Source organism: Myotis yumanensis, unplaced genomic scaffold (genome assembly GCF_028538775.1).
Source record: "Myotis yumanensis isolate MYYU_CA2020_CCGP unplaced genomic scaffold, mMyoYum1.0.hap1 SCAF_23, whole genome shotgun sequence".
NCBI lineage: Eukaryota > Metazoa > Chordata > Mammalia > Chiroptera > Vespertilionidae > Myotis > Myotis yumanensis.
The window spans coordinates 6,971,323-6,991,459 of NW_027223774.1; the positions used below are offsets into that span (position 1 = coordinate 6,971,323).

Here is a 20,137-nt window from a genome sequence, read left to right on the forward strand (position 1 = left end):
ATATATTCAAAGATAAGAGTATCTACCAGAACCCTAGCCGATTTGGCTCTGGATGGAACATAGGCCTACAGACCAAAGGGTCCCAGGTTCAATTCCAGTCAAACGCATATACCTTGGTTGAAGACTCCTTCCCAGTCAGGGCCCTTGTCACAGCTGATGCAGGAGGCAACCAATCGATGTGTTTCTCTCACATTGATGTTTCTCTCTGTTTTTCCATGTCTTTTCCAGTCTCCCTAAATATCAATGGAAAAATATCCTCAAATGAGGATTAATAACAACAAAAAGAATATCTATCAACAAAAAGATAACTCACTAATATATCTTTAGTCAATCTCCAAGAATTTATGAAATATGAATTAAAGCAGAAAAATACTTTGAAAAAGCAAAGTTCTCTATTAAAATGGAATGTTATGCATGGTTACCAGGAAAGCTGTGAAGAATAAGGACAGATTAAATGAGGTCATGAAACATCTACACAGTGACTGACAGGGTCAGTATTATGAGTATGATGATGGTTTAGGTTTCATGCACCTGTCACGATTTATGAAAAACTATACTTAACACGTACAATTTATTCATTATAGCTTTTCAAAAATGGTTCAAAGAAAAAACCACTGTACGTTCACCTATTTTAGAACAACAGGTTTTTCAACTCTATATTCAATCCACATTCTTATGGCCTCTGGGCGAGAGTGTCATCTCAGTGACAGAAAATGTAACAAACAATGAAAAACAATGAAGAACTTTCCCCCAATAACCCACTGGAATACTGTCTGGGTCACAAAAGCCACATCTCTGGCCTAAAGACACCCTTTGTTTTCCTCTTAGTTTTGCTGCCAGAGCACCCAATGGCTCTGATGGGAACATCTGAGAAGCTATTTGAAGCCACAAAACTTCTTGATCATAATCAGTGAAAATGACTGCTACACAGAAGATAAACAAGCCTGGAGTCCCTCAGATCTGTGTACACACGGCTCCTATAGTCTTTTCCCCAAAAAATTTCTTGTTGCAGGTTTAGATGAAGACCATTCCATCTAATGGGCTGAAGTCTGGTCCAACAGGAATTAGGTTAGTGTTTCTGCAGTGAAACGGTTTCCCCTCACTGCAATGGTCCTGAAACCAGTGCCCATCACCCATGCAATAGTAGGCATTATGGCACATGGCCCTCTGCAAGACCTGGACAGGAGGTTCCCTTCAAATGTCTCAGCATTCCTTGAAAACAAGAAAAACATTCAAGCTGCTAGAAAACATACTTGAGGTTGTCACAGCTACACGCTCTTCGGAGTGGTCTCTGTGTCCCAATGCATCCAGCTTCACGTGAGGACTAGAGAGACTACAGTGTTTCCTGGGAAATTATGGGCAGCAATGTATTTGGCAAAAACTGCTGAGCTAATTCCTGCACCATAGTCTTCCCCCAAGGGCAAAAATGTTTGAGACCTCAGATAGGTTTTTCATGTCATCATGCTTGGAGAGCCCATATCTCCTTAGAAACTAACCCATAGAGTCAATGGAATGCCCAACATTAAAGAAGTCTTAGGGAAAAACATTCATTATTTTGCAAAGAAAGAGCCATGAGACTGGCAGTTCTTTCATTGGTACCTTAGGCACTCAATAAGTTCATCAATGGCATCAAGGGAAAGCTTGTCCCTGAAAATGGCAGGTCCTCTGCAAGATTATGTTTACTGGGGCCAACAGTAACCAGTCCTACACAGCAACTCACGACAGAGAAACAAGTAACACTAAGGGTCCAGGTATTTCTAATTTACTTCAACAAATTAGACAACAGAGTTAGCTTCCCTGGGCCCATGAGGATGGTGATTGAGGCCATCTGTAGGGGCCTTTATAAGTGGTTCAGGTGAAATAACTTCAGCAACATAAATATGCAATAACATAGACCTGGCAAGACAGCTCTGTATGTCAAACAGTCCAACATAGATACATATGGTTACAACATACAAACAAGAAAACGGCACAGCAAAAATAGTTGCAGGTATGTTACATAATGTAGGTGATTAAATGTATGATATAAAATTCAGAGCAATGAGACTTCACACATTTTCTTATACAATCGTTAACTCCTAACGAAGAAACTACATTTTCAACACATCGAAGAAATTTTTCATATTCAGACTCTTTAGTGCAAAGCAAATTTACAAATTAGGCATAGAGATATCTCACATTAATTACACTCATTACGACTTTCTTGTATATGAACTCTCTGATGACAATTAAGGTGAGAGTTAGTTGTAAAAGATTGTCCACATTCACTGCATTTATAAGCATTTTCTCCTGTATGAACTGTCTGATGATGGTGAAGTTTGGTGAAACTGGTATAAAATTTCCCAGTTAATGCATTTATAAGGCTTTTCGCTTGTAAGAACTTAGATATTATTGGAGACCATTGCAACCTGCAAAAGATTTCCCACATTCACTGCATTGATAAGACTTTTTTCCTCTGTGAACACTGATGATGATGAAGGTCAATGCTCCAGGTAAAAGATTTCTCACAATCGCTGCATTTATAAAGCTTTTCTCCAGTATGAACTCTCTGATGTCTGTGAAGGTGGGCCTTAGTGGTAAAAAATTTCCCACATTCAGTGCATTTATAAGGGTTTTCTCCAGTGTGAACTCTCTGATGACTGTGGAAGTATGCCTTAGTTTTAAAAGACTTCCCACATTCAGTGCATTTATAAATCTTTTCTCCTGTATGAACACTCTGATGACGATAAAGTATACTGCTGGTGATAAAAGACTTTCCACATTCACTGCATTTAAAAGGCTTTTCTCCTGTATGAAGTCTCTGATGAGTGGGAAGATAGGACTTACTGGTAAAAGACTTTCCACATTCACTGCATTTAAAAGGCTTTTCTCCTGTATGAAGTCTCTGATGAGTGCAAAGATTGGACTTACTGGTAAAAGATTTCCCACATTCACTGCAATTATAAGGCTTTTCTCCAGTGTGAACTCTCTGGTGATATTGTAGTGTACCCCAAGCAGTAAAAGATTTCCCACATTCACTGCATTTATAAGGCTTTTCTCCAGTGTGAACTCTCTGGTGACTAGGAAGGTAGGCCTTACTTGTAAAAGATTTCCCACATTCAGTGCATTTATAAGGCTTTTCTCCTGTATGAACTCTCTGATGACGATAAAGTATACTGCTGGTGATAAAAGACTTTCCACATTCACTGCATTTAAAAGGCTTTTCTCCTATATGAACTCTCTGATGAATACGAAGGTCGGACTTATTGGTAAAAGACTTCCCACATTCACTGCATTTATGAGGCTTTTCTCCTGTGTGAACTCTCTGGTGATATTGTAGTGTAGCCCTAGCAATAAAAGATTTTCCACAGTCACTGCATTTATGAGGATTTTCTGCAGTGTGAACTCTCCGATGACATTGGAGACCCTTGATATCTGTAAAAGTTTTTCCACATTCACTACATTGATAAAGCTTTTCTCCTGTATGAATTCTCTGATGATTATGAAGGTTAGAGTTAGTTTTAAAAGATATTCCACATTCACTGCACTGATAAGGCCTTTCTCTAGTGTGACCTCTCTGATGACAATGAAGTTCTGATCTAGTGATAAAAGACTTCCCACATTCACTGCAATGATAAGGTCTCTCTCCAGTGTGCACTCTCTGATGACGATAAAGTTTATTACTACTGGTGTAAGCTTTCCCACATTCACTACATTTATAAGGCTTTTCTCCAGTGTGTACTCTTTGATGTCTACGAAGATTGGCGTTAGTGGTAAAAGTTTTTCCACATTCAGTGCATTGATAAGGCTTTTCAGCAGTGTGAACTCTCTGATGTCTACGAAGATTGGCGTTAGTGGTAAAAGTTTTTCCACATTCAGAGCATTGATTAGGATTTTCTCCTGTGTGAACTCTCTGATGATTATGAAAGTGAGCATTAGTTGCAAAAGATTTTTCACATTCAGAGAACACAAAACATTGCTTTCCAACATGGACCCCCTTTTCCTGAATAAACATGTGGGTCCATCTAATGTCTTTCTTACATTCTTTCCTGGTGTAACAATTTTCTCTCCTTTGAAACATCATCCCAGGAGTTGAAATAGCATTTGGACTGTCCCTGGTCTGAGGGGCCTTTAGGTGGAAATGTCCTGATTCGGTAAGGACACCCCGCCCAACTTTCCTGCAGGTGAAACGATTCTGGGACACATTGAACTTGCAGCTGTTTGCAAGTGAGATTCTGTCCATACTTCTAATGAAAGACTTCTTTCTCACATGCTGCTGGTGAAATTTTACAGTGAAATAAAACCGTGTTGCACATGCCCCACACTTCAACGGTATCTGTCCTTGTTGTGTTCCCTGCAGCTCCATCACGTGGAAAATGTTTCCCAAGATTATTCCACAACTCTCACAGGGGTGGCTGTTCAGGAAAGACATGGCTTCCCTGGGATTCCTTCCCTGTGACACTCTAACGGAAATGTTCTGCTCAGTCGGTGCCTCCACATTCTCTGCGCCACAGCAGCAACCTGTATAAAAGTAAATACTGGTGAGGTACTTGTTGACCTTATGAAAACAGATTATCTTCAACACGAATGATAAACTGTCCTGTCCAGGCATGATTGCATTTTCAAGATGCGTGAGTTAGACAGTGAGAAAACTGCTGTTATAAATAACGTGGCCCCTAAAGTCAGTCAGTGATGAAAATCTCACCAAGAGAGGGACAGAGGCATATGAGTAGATACAAGAGAGGAAGGCTCTACTCATTGTTCTTGCAAAAATGGCTTCCTTTAGGACCTTACATCTGACCATGTGAGTCTCTGTGGAATAATTTCAAGTTGCTCAAAGCACTAAAAATTATTTCTATTAGATCACAGGATATACAACTTCAATATAACAACCCGTGTTTTCTCCAAGGTTCTGAAGGCCTGAACCAATGTTGGCTTGCAGTACAGAGAGACCTGTGAAAGAGGCAGAGGTGCAAAGTCAAGACAGGTGAAGGTTATCTGTGATCTGGGACTCTAAGTACAGATGATCATAATTAGAACTAAATAGTTGGCAAAGTATCAACAATAAGCACAAACAAGCTTAATTCGTTGAGGAATGAACAAGTGTAACAAAACACTGGCTTTCTACCTATGAATGTAACAAAGGCCTGTCGTGAATTCCTCCCCAGTGACCCTTCCCCAAAGAAAGATTGCCTGGGGTCCACTGTGTCATTCATAAAGTTGTGTTTCTTCTCTGATGAGGCATTGCTTGCAATAAATGATGCAAAGAACATGGAGGGTCAATACTGTGGCAGAACAACAAAGGACAAATGAAATCACAGTCAAAAGAAAAATGTGAGTGACATCAGCAAGATGGCAGGATCAGAGATATGCGCTTCTTCCTTCATCCCAGTGTAAGTAGACAGCTTTCCATAAACAAAAACCCCATAGGAAAATGGAATAAGAGTACCATGAAGACAAAAAGTATTACAGACACAAATAAAGGAGAACTGTACAGAAAGAATGACTGGAAAGACTGGGTGGAAATACCGACAGTCAAAAACAAGGGTCAGAGTTACCTCCAGCAGACACTGTGCTTCAGCTATCATTGACCCCAGTGGCCTGTTCTACAACAAAACCTGGAAATGTGTGTGTTTAAAAACCTCAGGATGCCTTGGCCAGTATGGCTCAATTTGTTGGAGCATCATCCTGAGTTCAAAGGGTCGAGGATTCAATTCGCAGTCAAGGCACATATCAGAATGTGGGTTCCATTTCCAGTTAGCTTATGTACAGAAGGCAGCCAATTGATGTTTCTTTCTCTCACTGATGTTTCTCTCTCTTTCTCTCTCTTTCTCTCTCTCTCCATCTCTCTTTTTCTCTATCTGAAAGCAATAATAAATATATAAATAACAATTTCAAGGTAGCCAAACCCAAAACTTAAATCAAAACAATCTACTGAGAAAGTAAAAAAAAAAAAAAAAAAAAAAAAGACAACCTATCAAAAGCATGTTTAAAATTCAGAAAATACAATTCTAAGAGGAAACTTTATAGGGAAACATGCCTACATTATGAAAAAAGATCTCAAAAAACCTAACCTTCCATCTCAGGAATCGATAAACAAAACAAGAAAGTAAACTGAAAGACTGCAAAGAAATGACACAAGAAATATCTGAACAAGCATCAATTAAAGGGAGATGAGGCAAAATTTAAAAAGTACCTAACAGGTACCTTTCTCAAATACAAAAATTGGTAAACCTTGATCTAGACCAAGGGTGGGCAACACCTAGCACATGCTGGCATGTGAAACCCTCTCTTATAATCTTCCATTTACAATTTTTTTCTTAATATCGACTTTTTTATTTTTCAGATAAATTCAGTGTAGGTGCATCTTAGATAAATAATTTAACATAACATGTATACTTTAAACACTAAATGTATTTTTCATCATCACATTCTGTGTTTTTGTCGCTGGAATGAATTTATTTTATTCAAGATTCTTTACATACGTACATATTAAGAGATATCAAGTAGGCATAACATGTTCTCAAAAATTAGGGTTGGGACGCAGAATTTGGAGTGAGAGATTTTGCTGGTTTTGGCAGGCACTCACAAAAAGGTTGCCCACCCCTAATCTAGACTAAAACAAAAAACAAAAACAAATAAGCAAAAAAGAAAACAAACCTCAACGAAATGAAAAAAGAAATGAAACGTAAGATGTTACACCTGACATTATGAACCTCAAAGCATCACAACAGAGGTTGATGTTACGAAATGAGAATACTCAACTTACAAGCAACCGCTTCCTCTGACCTCCAGGAAGTCCTGGGGTGGAGGGGCAGACAAAGATATATGTGAGGAGAAACTGGACTGACTGGCATGGGGCAGGAACTAAGGGGCGGCCTTCTCCCAGACAGAGGTGCTCACAGAGGTCATTATACCTACATTGGGACATCCCAGGTCTCAAGTCTGATTGACAACCATTTCAGTTTTTCCTTAGGATTCCTTCACTTTATCCCATTTAAAACCCCACCCAAGCTATGTGCAGCACCTTTTCTATATGAATGGCCTGTCTTGTCAGGATAAATCCTGTCAAAAAACTTGCAGTTGGGTCTGGGAGCCCCAAACCTATCAATAAAGGACCAAGATGGGACAGCAGCACTAGCCTCCCTTAATTCAAGGCTGGGCCTCATCAGGGCATTTCCAAACCCGATACAAAGAGGAGAATCTACAAATCTCTCTGTAGATCCAGCTGGGTGTCTCCAGAGAGTGGCTGACTTTACACCTCCCAGGAGAACCAAGAGCCAGCGTACCCAGTGGTCAGTGTCATACCATAGCAGCTGACAACTCTTCATATCCATAAGCCACACACTCAAGGGGCAGACTCACTGAGCACCAAAGCCCAACTGAAGCAAATCCTGTACCACAGGGGTGTCTTCTTCACAGCAGCTAGATGCAGTCAAAAATCCTCAACATTATTCCAGCAAATCAGATCCATTTCATTAGAAAGAACATACACCATGACCAAGTGGGATTTAATTTGTGGATGAAAGGATGGCACTGTATCTGCAAACCAATAAATATGATGCATCATAAAAACAAAATGAGACAAAAATCACAATCATATCAATTGATGCAGAAAAACCATTTGACAAAATCTAACACCCTTTCTTGAGAAAAACTCTCAGCAAAGTGAGAGTACGGGGATCATACCTCAACATAATAAAAGCCTTATGTGACAAACCTACAGCCAGTATCACACTCAAGGGCAAAAACTAAAACCATTTTCCCTAAGAACAGAAAGAAGAGAGCGATGCCCACTTGTACCACTCCTGTTTGATATAAGACTGGAAGTGCTAGCCATAGAAATCAGACAAGAAGAAGAAATGAAAGGCATCCAAATTGGAAAAGAAGAAGTAAAACGGTCATTATTAGCAGATGATATAATATTGTACATGGAAAACACTAAAGTTTCCGTGAAAAACTACTAAATATAATAAATGCATTCAGCAATGTAGCAGGATACAAAATTAACACCCGCAAATCTATGTCTTTTTTATACACCAATAATCAACTCACAGAAAGAGAAACAAACAATCCTATCTACCACTGCAATAAAAATATTAGGATACCGAGGAACAGTCTTAGGTAAGGAGGTCAAAGACCTGTACAGTGGGGCCTTGACTTATGAGTTTAATTCGTTCTGTGATAGAGCTTATAACTCAAAATTACTCGTATGTCAAATCATTAAAGTGAATGAGTGAGACACGTGATGCTGGGCTGATGTTGTGGTGTTCACTGTGATGTTCGCTGCGCCAACTAGCGGTGGGGTATCTGAAGCTGGCTCGTAACCCGAATTTTAGCTCACAACTCAAAGCAAAAAAGTGGCCAAGAGACGGCTCCTATCTCGAAAAACCCCTTAGTTGGGACACTCGTAAGTCAAGGCCACATTGTACTCAGAAAAGTACAAGAAGTTGAAAAAAAGAGATAGACGACGATATAAACAAATGAAAGAATATACCGTGTTCGTGGATTGGTAGATTCAACATCAATAAAATGTCCATACTACCCAAACAAATCTACAGACTCAACGCAATACCCATTAAGATGCCAAGGGCATATTTCACAAACATATAATAAACTCTTCAAAAAATTCATATGGAATAATAAAAAAAGAACAACCAAATAGGCACAGCAATCTTGAGAAAGAAGAACAAAGTTGGAGGAATCACAAGATCAGATACCAAGCAATAGCACAAAAATGCCTGGTTCTCGCACAACAACAGACACGTAGAAGAATACAACAGAACTGAGAACACAGAAATCAACCCAAGCCCTTATGCTCAATGTTTCACAAAGGAGGGAAATAGCATACCATGGAATCAAGACAGTCCCTTCGATAAATGGTGTTGGGAAAACTGGACAGATACATGCATAAAATAGAACTAGACCACCAACATATAAGATATACAAAAAAAAGACTAAAAAATGGGAAAAGGACTTAAATGTAAGAGGGGAAACCATAATATTTTAGAAGGATCCACAGGCAGCAAAATATCAGACATATGTCCTAGCAGTATCTTTACAAGTACAGCTCTGAGGGCAATGGAAAGAAAGAAAAAATAAACAGATGGCACTACATCAAAATAAAAAGCTTCTGCATAACAAATGAAACCATCAACAAAAAACAAGAAAGCCCACTGCATGGGTGCACATTATTTGCCAATGTTATCGCTGGGTTTAATCTCCAAAATTTACAGGGAACTCATACATCTTAACAAAAAGAAGATAAACGATCCAATCAAAAAATGAGCAAAAGACTTAAATAGACACTTTTCTAAGCTGAAACTGCAGAGGGCCGAGAGACAGATGAAAACATGCCTAAAGTCACTAATTATCTGAGAGATGCAAATCAAAACGACAATGAGATATCATCTCACACCTGTCAGGATGGCTATCTCAACTAACGGAAAAAAGACAAGTCCTGGTGAGAAAGTGGACATAAGGGATCCTTGTGCATGACTGATGGGAATGCAGACTGGTGCTGACACTGTGCAAAATAGTACAGTTTCCATAAAATTTATAAATGGAATTCCCATTTGACCCAGTAATCACACTTCTAGCAACATATCCCAAGAAATCAGAAACACCAATTAGAAAGGACATTATGCACCCTATGTGAACAGCAGCACAATTTCCCATACCTAAGATCAGTAGATGAATGGATTCAAAAACTGTGGAACATCAACACAATGAAATACTATGCTGCTGTAAAAAGAAGAAACTCAAATCATTTGAAACAGAATGGATGGTCCTGGGGAGTATTATGCTAAGCAAAATAAGCCAGTCGGAGAAAGATAAATATCACATCATCGAGAGAATCGAAGATGGCGGCGTAGGTAAACACCGGAGACCGCTGCCGCAAACAACCATTTCAAAAATACAACTAAAAGACTGAACGGACATCACCCAGAACCACAGGAAGGCTGGCTGAAGAGAGACTCTACAACTAGAAGGAAAGAGAACAGCAAATCGAGGCTCAGAGGCGGCGTAGTGTGGAAAATACAAAGGTACCGAGGTGCGCGCGCAAAGCGGGCTGGTGGCTGAGGGCGCGGTTGTCGTTTTCTGTCGGGAGGGAGTCTCAGACTCTGGGCTCCTGATCTGGGCGAGTCTCTAGGGACCCAGACTCAAATGGGAGAAGCGGGATTATCCGGCATCAGTTGGAACCTGAGGGCAGCTTTCTCTCCGAGGTTTGCAGCGGCTGCCGGGGTTCTGAGAAGCAGAGCCTCTGGGAACGGGACTGAGCGTGGCCATAACTGCTCCCTCCGCCCGCCCTGTTGAGCCCACCCCGCCCAAACCCTGCGCACAGCCATTTGCCGATCGCCTCAGGCAAAGGCTGGATTAGCGCCTCCCCAGAGGGCAGATGTTTTCCATACAGCTGATTCCTATAGCCAGTCGGCCTGGTGGTCAAACCCCTCTAGTGTTAACTACAACAATTAAGGCTTGGCTAGAACAAGACTGCTCACAGAGACCACAAGGGGGTGCACCAAGAAAGCATAAAAGATGCGGAGACAAAAAAACATGACAGAAATGGAGGATATGGAGCTAAGAATCGCAATTTTGAGGGCTTGCCATAAATTTGTGCAGAGCCTCACGAAAACTAATGAGACCCTCGATGCTACGATAAAGAAATTAGAAAGTAAGCATACACGGACTGAAATAAAGAATATTATACCCAATAGCAGACCAGAGGAGTACAATAATCAAACCAAAGATTCGACAAAAAACACCCAATTGGAAAAGCAAAATGAAAAAAGAATCCGAAAGTGTGAAGATAGTGTAAGGAGCCTCTGGGACAGCTTTAAGCGGTCTAATATCAGAGTCATTGGAGTGCCAGAAGATGAGAGACAGCAAGATATTGAAAACCTATTTCAAGAAATAATGGCAGAAAACTTCCCCCATCTGGAGAAAGAAATGGACTTACAGGTCCAAGAAGCGCAGAGAACCCCAAACAAAAGGAATCCAAAGAGGACCACACCAAGACACATCATCATTAAAATGCCAAGAGCAAAAGACAAAGAGAAAATCTTAAAAGCAGCAAGAGAAAGAGACTCAATTACCTACAAGGGAATACCCATACGACTGTCAGCTGATTTCTCAACAGAAACTTTGCAGGCCAGAAGGGAATGGCAAGAAATATTCAAAGTGCTGAATACCAAGAACCTACAACCAAGATTACTTTATCCAGCAAAGCTATCATTCAGAATTGAAGGTCAGATAAAGAGCTTCACAGATAAGGAAAAGCTAGAGTTCATCACCGCCAAACCAGTATTATATGAAATGCTGAAAGGTATCCTTTAAGAAGAGGAAGAAGAAGAAAAAGGTAAAGATACAAATTATGAACAACAAACATGCATCTATCAACAAATGAATCTAAGAATCAAGTGAATAAATAACCTGATGTACAGAATGAACTGGTGATTATAATAGAATCAGGGACATAGAAAGGGAATAGACTGACTATTCTTGGGGGAAAAAGGGGTGTGGGAGATGCGGGAAGTGACTGGACAAAAATCATGCACCTATGGATGAACACAGTGGGTGGGGAGTGAGGGTGGAGGGTGGGGTGGGAGCTGGAAGGAGGGGAGTTATGGGGGGAAAAAAGAGGAACAAATGTAATAATCTGAACAATAAAGATTTAATTAAAAAAAAAATATCACATCATCTCACTCATTTGTGTTCAATGGGGGAAAGAAGACACACATATAATACAATATGTAATACTTTAAACATTGAAGAATTTTTAAAAAGAAATATAGTGAAGATATCCATAGTACGCAATGCATGCTATAGATTAATGCAATGCTGAGGATAATTTTTATGGTATTTTATGAAGAAATGAAAAGAGAATCTTGAAATGTATGGAACTAAAAATCTCAAATAGCAAAAACAAACCAGCAAGAACAAAGCTGGTGGCATCATACTTTCTGACTTGACTTTATTTCAAAGAGAAAGCAAGCAAACTGTGTTGTTGCAGAAATACAGGCACATATATCAGCAGAACAGAACAGAAAACACAGAAATGAACCCAGGCACATCCTTTTAAGTCATCTTTGTCAAAGCTGCAAGAAACAAAAGAAGGGAAAGATAGTTTCTTCAATGAATGGTGCTTCTAAAAATCAATAGTCACATGTAAAATAACTATACTGGACATCACTGATAAAATTTAAGACAACCTGCAGGACACAATTAAATATCAGCAATAAAACTTAAAACTGCTCAGGACAACTTAGAGAAAAAGGTTTGGAGATTTGTTTTAGACAGGAGTTTCTGAATGTACAACAATTGTCAGACAAAATAGAAAAAAAAAAAAAAACAGTCCAGAGTGGAAGAAATAAAAAAAATAAAAAAAGCTTCTTCACAGCACAACAGCAATAAACAAAATGAAATGAAAGGAAGTCTAGAGAACGGAAGGAAATACTCCCAAGTCATATGAGGGAATCGCTTGGAGGGATTGTGGATTCTGTTCTGATCGGCACAGTAACGAGAATATTGCAGCTTAAACAAATTCACACAAATAGGTGGAGTGCCCAGGGAATAATAAAGGTATGTTAACACTATACTGCAGGCTAATAATGCAATGATTGTGTCTCAAAAGCCAACTGGAGACAACTTCATTAAAAGTACTTATTGCTAAACACTAGTAACAAGCAACTGAGCTAGCTAGAAAAATGGTTGCACTAGACTGCTGAATGCACTGTTTCCAAAATTATGGACTTCACAGAAAAGCGGGCCTGGGAGAGCAGTATCTGATAAGCACAATTAAACACATGCAAATATATGTGTTTTGCATGTAACAAGCAATCTATATATATAAAAGTGTAATCGACCGACCAACCGTTTGACCAGTAGGTATGTCGCAAACTGACTAACGGGGGCAGATGCTCAAAGCACAGGCATGGAAACATGGAACAGACTCATGAATGTCAGAGGGAAATGGGAAGTGGGGAGAACAGGAAAAGATTAACCAAAGATCTTATATGCATAGTGGAGGCCCAGTGCACAGATCTGTGCACTGGTGGGGTCCCTCGGCCTGGCCTGCGGGGATCGGGCCAAAATCAGCAGTCCAACATCCCCCAAGGGGTCCCGGATTGCGAGAGGTCGCAGGACAGGCGAAGCGACCCCACCAGGGCACGAATCCCTTCATCAGGGCTCTAGTTAATGTATAAAATATACAAGGTAATCAAAAGACTCTTTAACCAAACAATACAGTTAACAAATAGGATAAGAATGTACAGACAATTCTTGGGAAAATATATATACATGACCATGGAATATAGAAAATGCTTTCCTCACTGATCAAGGTGGAATCCCTTAGGCTTCCTGTAACACTACCAACCACAAGTCCGTTCCTGTGCACTTAGAAGACCAGGGAGCATTGGGACTTCAGGAATAGAAGGAAGCAGTGGAAACAGACCAACCCTCCTGAGGACAGCAACTACACAGGAAACTAGAAAATCAAGCAGTACCACAGTCTACATGGGAGGACAGAGCACACCCTGAGGAATGGGGTCTGGGAAATCAAAAGGCCAAGTCCAGGTCACTGGTGAGAGTGAGGGTCTTACCCAGGGAGGATATAAGTTCAAAGTTCTCCAGCATCACATTCAGGTACAGCTGCCTCTGACCCTCATCAAGGAGGCTCCATTCCTCCCTGGAAAAGTACAGGGCAATGTCCTCAAAGGTCACACCAACCTGTCAGAATTGAGACAATTAAACCCAGAGTTGACTTTCTGAGAATCAGTAATTCTACTCTTTACCCAACTTCCCCCCCTCAACCTCCTCCAGGGCCCCTGGTTAGTGTGGACACCAGGCCCTAATGCCAGTGCAGGCTGCTCTCTCATCACAGTCCCATTACTCACTACATGGCCCTCAGCAGAGCAGCCTGATTGGGTCGGAAAGTTTGGAGAAAGGGAGGGGAGCAAGCAATGCCATTTAAGGTCTGGGCGATGCCTGCAGGGCCCCAGCCTTCCTGCCAGGCAACACCACTGCAGTCTCCCAGATCCTGCCTCCAAGACAAAGCCAAGCGTGGGTTTATGCTTCACCTTTAAGTCCCCACACCAGGTCCCGGGGACCATCAGCTCACACTTCCTCCAGGTGTGCACAGCAGTGTAATGTTTATCCCCTTCCCATGTTCAGACCCCAGGTTCACTCCCTCAGCTCTGCCCCCTTCCTGCTCCAATGCCACTGGGTCTCGCTGGACTCACCCATGAACCTGGCATATGGCGTGTAGAGAGCTTGTAGTCCAGCCGGATCCAGGACCACCCCAGGCCCCTGACGGACCCACAGCCGGGAAAGCCCCGAATGAGTCTGTGCCGTCCTCCCTGCAGCCTCTGCTCTTTCCGTCAATACTCACAGCCACATCCTCAGGGACCTTCACATGCAAGTCACCCCCGTCCTCTCTGCCCCGCACTTGCTGTGTCCTCAGAAGCCACAACACTCCTCTCTCCCCTCCGCCTTCCTCACGGTCCTCCACGCGGGACTGAGCTGCAGGACGGGACAGGCGCCCTCCCCAGGCTGTGGTGTCTGTGTGAGGAGGCGGTGAGGGCCTGGGGGATCGAACTCACCTCACCCCGTCTCCTCAGCGGGGGCGCCGCCATTGCCCTCTGTGGGCTGAGCCGGGCGGGAGCAGAAGCCGCTGCAGGAATGGCGGTCCCTGTCCCGGCCCTGGCGTGGGTCTGGGCGGTGACTCCGAGCTTCAATCCCACGTGAGAGCTGTGAGCACCACCGGAGGCTCTGACCTTTGGCTGTGTGGCGGGGAGCAGAACTCTCCAGCCTTCGCCTCCCCACTGTGAACTAGGAAAACCTCACCGCCTGAGACAAAAACCCGAAAAGACAAAATCTCCTCAAGAGGATTACCGGTCCCGACCTTGAGAAGCAGCTACCCCTAAATGCCTTTTTTGAGCCTCCATTGGTTAAGCCTGGAGGCATTTCTTGCATAGACTTCTGGGTAATGTAGTTTCTCTGCTCCAAGGCCAGGATCCTGTATCTTCTCAGCTGCATCCAGGACTAGATTTAGGGACAAATAGCCGAAAAACACACCAAGTATATTAAGTATCCTCGAGCGCCTTCAGGGGAGGTGATTGCCGGGGCCAGTTTGTTTCTGGTGCACCTAAGTCGCTTCCTTTAGGGGCTGGTTTTGCATATCTTTTTCTTTTTTTTTCTTTAAATATATTTTATTGATTTTTTTACAAGGAAGAAGGGAGAGAGATAGAGAATCAGAAACATCGATGGGAGAGATCCATCAGCTGCCTCCTGCACAACCCCTACTGGGGATGTGCCCGCAACCAAGGTACATGCCCTTGACCGGAACCGAAACTGGGACCCTTCAGTCCTCAGGCCAACCCTCTATCCACTGAGCCAAACCGGTTAGGCTGCATATCTTTCTTTCTTTTTTTTTAATTAAATCTTTATTGTTCAGATTATTACATTGGTTCCTCTTTTTTCCCACCATAACTCCCCTCCACCCAGTTCCCACCCCAACATCCGCCCTCACTCCCCACCCACTGTCCTCATCCATAGGTGCACGATTATTGTCCAACCTCTTCCCCCACCCCTCACACCCCTTCCCCCACCCCGAAGAATAGTCAGTCCATTCCCTTTCTTTTTTTTTTTTTTTGCTTTTTATTTTATTTTTTTAAAATTAAATCTTTATTGTACAGATTATTACATAAGTTACTCTTTTTCCCACCATAACTCCCCTCCACCCAGTTCCCACCCCACCTTCCGGCCTCACTCCCCACCCACTGTCCTCATCCATAGGTGCACGATTATTGTCTAATCTCTTCACTCACCCCCACACCCCTCCCCCCCAAGACTAGTCAGTCCATTCCCTTTCTATGTCTCTGATTCTATTACAATCACCAGTTCATACTGTTCATCAGATTATTTATTCACTTGGTTTTTAGATTCACTTGTTGATAGATGTGTATTTGTTGTTCATAATTCGTATCTTTACCTTTTTCTTCCTCTTCCTCTTCTTAAAGGATACCTTTCAGCATTTCATATAATACTGGTGGTGATGAACTCCTTTAGCTTTTTCTTATCTGTGAAGCTCTTTATCTGGCCTTCACTTCTGAATGATAGCTTTGCTGGATAAAGTAGTCTTGGTTGTAGGTTCTTGGTATTCATCACTTTGAATATTTCTTGCCACTCCCTTCTGTTCTGCAAAGTTTCTGTTGAGAAATCAGCTGACATTCCTTTGGGTACTCCCTTGTAGGTAACTGATTTTCTTTCTCTTGCTGCTTTGAGGATTCTCTCTTTGTCTTTTGCTCTTGGCATTTTAATTATGATGTGTCTTGGTGTGGTCCTCTTTGGATTCCTTTTGTTTGGGGTTCCATGCCCTTCCTGGACTTGGAAGTGTATTTCTTTCATCAGGTAGGAGAAGTTTTCTGTCATTATTTCTTCAAATAGGTTTTCAATATCTTGCTCCCTCTCTTCTTCTGGCACCCCTATAATTTGGATGTTGGTACACTTGAAGCTGTCCCAGAGGCTCCTTATGCTATCTTCGTATTTTTATATTATTTTTTCATTTTGCTTTTCCTGTTGGTTGTTTCTTGCTTCTTGGTATTTCAAATCTTTGACTTCATTCTTGCGATCCTCTGATCTGCTGTTGGGAGTCTGTATAATATTCTTTATTTCAGTCAGTGTATGCTTAATTTCTAGTTGGTTCTTTATCACAACATCGAGGGTTTCACTAGATTTCTTGAAGATCTCACTACATTTATCGACGGTCTCACCAGTCTTTTCAAGGGCCTTATTAAATTTATCGGCAGCTTCTAGACAGTTCTTTAAAGACCTTAAAAGTGTGGTTTTGAACTCTATATCCAGCAGTTTGCTTTCCTCCATTTCTGTCGTTTGTGTGTTTGTGTCCTGTTTCTTTGTCTCGGCATTTTTTATGCTTCACTGTGTAGATAGAGTGCCTTTCTGTGCTAAGTTTCCCAATCACCTGAGGTAGACATTCTTGGTGCACCCCCTTGTGGGCTTTGTGCACAGCCTTGTTGTAATTAAACCTTGATTGTTGTAGTTATCACTGGGAGGAATTGACCTCCAGGCCAATTGGCTGTGAGAATCAGCTGTGTCTGCAGTGGGAGAACTTCTGTGCTGGAGACACAGCACTTGCAAGACTTGCTTCAATGGGGCTTTGGAGCTCACTGAGTTTGTCCCCTGAGTGTGTCTTTTATGGTTCTATGGAGCTGCAAACTGGATGGTCCCACTCTGACCACTGGGCTTCCTGGCTCCTGGAACTCTAGGGAGGTGCTAATCTAGCCTTTGCCTGCGGCTATCCAGCAAAAGCCTCCCTGCAGGGCTTGGGCGGTGCAGGTCCCAGGGGATCAACAGGGCAGGGCTAGCAGTTATGGCTGATCTCAGTCTTGACCTCAGAGGCTTTGCTTCTCAGTGTTCGGGTAATCACTGCAAGCCCCTCAGAGAGAAAGCTGCCCTCGGTGTCCGACCCAGACCCATGCCAGACAGTCCCGCTTCTCCCGTATGAGTCTGGGTCCCTAGAGACTCGCCCAGAACTGGAGCTCAGAGCCTGAGACTCCCTCCCGATTGAAAACGACTACCCCGCCCTCAACCGCCAGCCCACTCCGCATGCACCTCTGCACCTTAGTATTTTACTTTCGTACTGTGCCTCCTCTGAGTCTCGGTATGCTTTTCTCTTTCCTTCTAGTTGTAGAATTTCCACTCAGCCAGCCTCCCTGTGGTTCAGGATGATGTCTGTTCCATCTTTTAGTTGTATTTTTGAAGTGGCTGTGCGAGGCAGCAATCTCCAGTGTTTACCTATGCCGCCATCATGGTTTCTACTGCATATCTTTCTTAAGGACCTGCTCATTTCAATTTGTTTATGTGATGTATCACGTTTATCCATTTGCAGATATTGTACCATCCGTGGGATAATTCCTACTTGGTCATGGTGTATGAACTTTCTGATGTACTGCTGAAACCAATTTGCCACGTTCAGGTCACTGGTGACAGTGACGGTATTACCCAGGGAGGACAGAATTTCAAAATTCTCCAGCATCACGTTCAGATACAGCTGTCTCTGACCCTCATCAAGGAGGCTCCATTCCTTTCTGGAGAAGTACAGGCAATGTCCTCAAAGGTCACATCATGCTGTCAGAATTGAGACAATTGAAACCAGAGTTGTCTCTCTCAGAACCAGTAATTCTACTCTTACACATCTTCCTCACCCTCAACCTCCATCAGGGCCCCTGGTTACTGTGGACACCAGACCCTAATGCCAGTGCAGGCTGCTCTCTCATCACAGTCCCATTATTCAAAAACCTGATAAGGCAAAATCTCACTACAAAAGCTACGGGTCCTGCCCTACAGAAGCAGCCAAGGGGAAATGGCTTTTCTGAGCCTCCATTGGTTCAGGCTGCAGGCATTTCTTGCACAGACTTCTGGGTAATGTAGTTTCTGCTTTCTGAGGCCAGGATCCTGTATCTTCTCAGTTGCATCCAGGACTGGATTCAGGGGCAAATAGCCCAAGAACACACCAAGTATATTAAGTGTCCTCCAGCGCCTTAAGGGGAGGTGATTTCTGGGGCAAATTCATTTCTGGTGCACATGACTGGATTCCTTTAGCTGCTGGTTTTGCAAATCTTTCTTCAGGACCTGCTCATTCTGAATGGCAGGCATTGTTTCTTCATTCAGGACATTTGGAATGTGTCTCCTTCAGGTCCCCTATAACTTGCAGAGGTTGCTCATGTCTCTAACTCGCTGTAACCTGCCTCCACTGAATGCATCGTAGAAAGTGAATGGCACAAAACAGACACTCATACTTGAAAGGCATCTGCTTCTGATGCCATCCAAAGGGCAGCTCTGCCTGGGCTGCACTGGGGATAAGATGGCCAAGAGACAGGTGAAAAAATGCTCAAAATGTATGATCATCACAGAGATGCAAATTCAAACAACCATTAGGCATCACCTCACAACTTTCAAAATGGCGACCATCAACAAGTCACAAAAGGAAAGTGCTGGCGAGGATGTAGAAAAAAGGGAACCCTAGTACACTGCTGGTGGAAATGCAAACTGGTGAGCCATTATGGAAATCAGTATGGAATTTGTGCAAAAATATTAATATGGAACTGCCATTGGATCCAGTGATTCCACTTTTAGGAATATATCCTGTGGGAAACCGCCTATTGTCTTCACTAGCAGAGAGGTGTGGACCAGGAGCCAGGAAGGCTGGTGACCCTTGAGCCTTGGCAAAGGTCAGAGCTCCATGCAGACAATGGTAGCTGAAGCAACTTCCCAACCTAAAGTCATGTAAATCCGCAATGATAAGATAGTCTACCTGTTACTGGAACTTCCCTGCTTAAGGGCTATGGGTGTACTCCGAACTGAATAAAAAGATGGCAAGGCCTAAGCACAAGAGGAGTCCATCCTCTTGGGATGGGCTCTCACCTGGCCTCCCAATTTTCAAATTATTATCTCTTGTCTAGACTCTTTCATTTGTGTGCAGCCTCTCTTTCAGATCCTGAACCCTGAACCACGAGGAATGTGGTGGAAACACATCACATATCCTAAGAAACCTGAAACAATCATATAGAAAGTAACCACCCCTCTCTTCATAGCAGCACAATTTACAATAGCAAAGATCTGGAAAGAGCCCAAGTACCCATCAGTAGATGATTGGATAAAAAACTGTGGTACAATGATACCATGGAATACGATGCAGCAGTAAAAATGAAGACTCTCTTATCCTTTCACACAGCATGGGGTGACCTGGAGAGTATCATGCTAAGTGAAATAAGTCAGTCAGAGATAGACAAGTATCACTTGATATCACTCATATATAGTCTAATGAACAAAAAACTGATGAATGGTGTGGATTCAGAGACACGGAAAGATAGAAATTACAGCAGAATTTCAGAGGGACAGTAGGGGAGGGGGGGTAAAAACAAACATCCTCAGGTAAGGATTAAAAAACCTGTAAACACCCAATAAAAACAAAGTCACCTGAGCTTTGAGCATTTTCTTCTTTCTTTCTTCTGTTCACATTTATTTCATCAGCAACATTCGCTCCTGCCCTCCACAAAAACAATTAGATTATGACTTGTCTCCGATCAACTCAGCTTTTGTCTGAATAACCAAAGATTTCTTCTCAACACTGTTTTGA

The 20,137-nt window shown here is 42.4% G+C and overlaps 1 protein-coding gene across 1 annotated transcript; it reads right to left on the minus strand.

The window, feature by feature from the left end:
- Positions 1-2,179: 2,179 nt before the first annotated feature.
- LOC139000319 (zinc finger protein 665-like) lies at positions 2,180-18,034 on the minus strand. The gene is made up of 5 exons (XM_070402555.1): positions 17,897-18,034; positions 14,872-15,021; positions 13,581-13,707; positions 2,466-4,500; positions 2,180-2,327 (listed from the first exon to the last, which is right to left on the minus strand). The coding sequence occupies exons 1-5, from the start codon at positions 18,032-18,034 to the stop codon at positions 2,180-2,182; spliced, it is 2,598 nt and encodes an 865-aa protein (XP_070258656.1).
- Between the last annotated feature and the right edge of the window lie 2,103 nt (positions 18,035-20,137).